Source organism: Lepidothrix coronata, unplaced genomic scaffold (genome assembly GCF_001604755.1).
Source record: "Lepidothrix coronata isolate B3197 unplaced genomic scaffold, Lepidothrix_coronata-1.0 Scaffold477, whole genome shotgun sequence".
In the NCBI taxonomy this organism is placed as follows: Eukaryota; Metazoa; Chordata; class Aves; order Passeriformes; family Pipridae; genus Lepidothrix; species Lepidothrix coronata.
In genome coordinates this window covers 4,119-5,524 of record NW_016690657.1, presented here as the reverse complement: position 1 = coordinate 5,524, position 1,406 = coordinate 4,119, and the positions used below count along the sequence as shown (strand labels likewise).

Below are 1,406 nucleotides of genomic sequence, written 5' to 3'. Positions count from 1 at the left end.
ACCTTCCCAAACCTTCCCAAACCTTCCCAAACCTTCCCAAACCTTCCCAAACCTTCTCTTCCCAAACCTTCCCAAACCTTCCCTTCCCCTCCCCATCCCAAATCCCTCTTTCCGAAGGATTTCCCTCTTCCCAGGCCCTCCGGATCGAGGACGAGGACGACCTTTTCCAGCTGGTGGATTCCTTCCTGAAACACAAATCCCGGGAAGCGCCGGAGAAGAGCCAGGTGGGAAACTCCGGGAATCTCGGATCCAAGGGCCGGGAATGCTTCTCCATCCCCAAATTCCTCCTCTCCAAGGACAAAGGGTTGGAATCTCCCGAGGAGAGGCCGGGAAAAGCGCCTGGAATTCCGCCTCAGCTCCCGACGTTTTCCGCGGGAACCGGGAAATCCTGGTGGGAATTCGGTGGGAAAATTCCCAATTTTCCGGCAGAGCCAGGGAAGTGCAGGGGGAGATCTCCCGGATCCGGCTGAGGAGGGAGGAGCCGCTTCCCGGCAGGAGGAGCTCCGATGCTCCCGGAATTCCCGGAGCTCCGTGCGCGTCCACGTGGACGACGTCCCGAAGATCCTGAAGGAATTCCTGAGCAATTTCGACCGGCTCAGGTAGGAATTTTGTCATTCCCAAGGGTTTGTTCTCCATCCCAAGGCTTTGTTCTCCTTTCCCAAGGCTTTGTTCTCCATCCCAAGGCTTTGTTCTCCATCCCAAGGCTTTGTTCTCCATCCCAAGGGTTTGTTCTCCATTCCCAAGGATTTGTTCTCCATTCCCAAGCGTTTTTTCTCCATCCCAAGGGTTTGTTCCCAGGCGTTTGTTCTCCATTCCCAAGGGTTTGTTCTCCATCCCAAGGGTTTGTTCCCAAGGATTTGTTCTCCATCCCAAGGATTTGTTCTCCATTCCCAAGGGTTTGTTCTCCATTCCCAAGGGTTTGTTCTCCATCCCAAGGATTTGTTCCCAAGGGTTTGTTCTCCATTCCCAAGGATTTGTTCTCCATTCCCAAGGATTTGTTCTCCATTCCCAAGGGTTTGTCCTCCATCCCAAGGGTTTGTTCCCAGAGATTTGTTCTCCATCCCAGGGATTTGTTCTCCATCCCAAGGGTTTGTTCCCAAGGGTTTGTTCTCCATTCCCAAGGATTTGTTCTCCATCCCAAGGGTTTGTTCTCCATTCCCAAGGGTTTGTTCTCCTTCCCAAGGGTTTATTCCCAAGGATTTGTTCTCCATTCCCAAGGGTTTGTTCTCCATCCCAAGGGTTTGTTCCCAAGGGTTTGTTCTCCATCCCAAGGGTTTGTTCTCCATTCCCAAGGGTTTGTTCTCCTTCCCAAGGGTTTGTTCTCCATCCCAAGGGTTTGTTCTCCATTCCCAAGGGTTTGTTCTCCATTCCCAAGGGTTTGTTCCCAGGGATCTGTTCTCCATTCC

The 1,406-nt window shown here is 52.4% G+C and overlaps 1 protein-coding gene across 1 annotated transcript in view; it reads left to right on the top strand.

Moving 5' to 3' along the window:
• Positions 1-1,406, top strand: part of DRC1 (dynein regulatory complex subunit 1) — a 36,381-nt gene that overhangs the window by 32,818 nt on the left and 2,157 nt on the right. The window contains exons 6-7 of the mRNA XM_017839786.1: positions 118-224; positions 430-599. Of these exons, the coding sequence (XP_017695275.1) occupies positions 118-224; positions 430-599 (277 nt within the window). The remainder of the gene's footprint in view (positions 1-117; positions 225-429; positions 600-1,406) is intronic.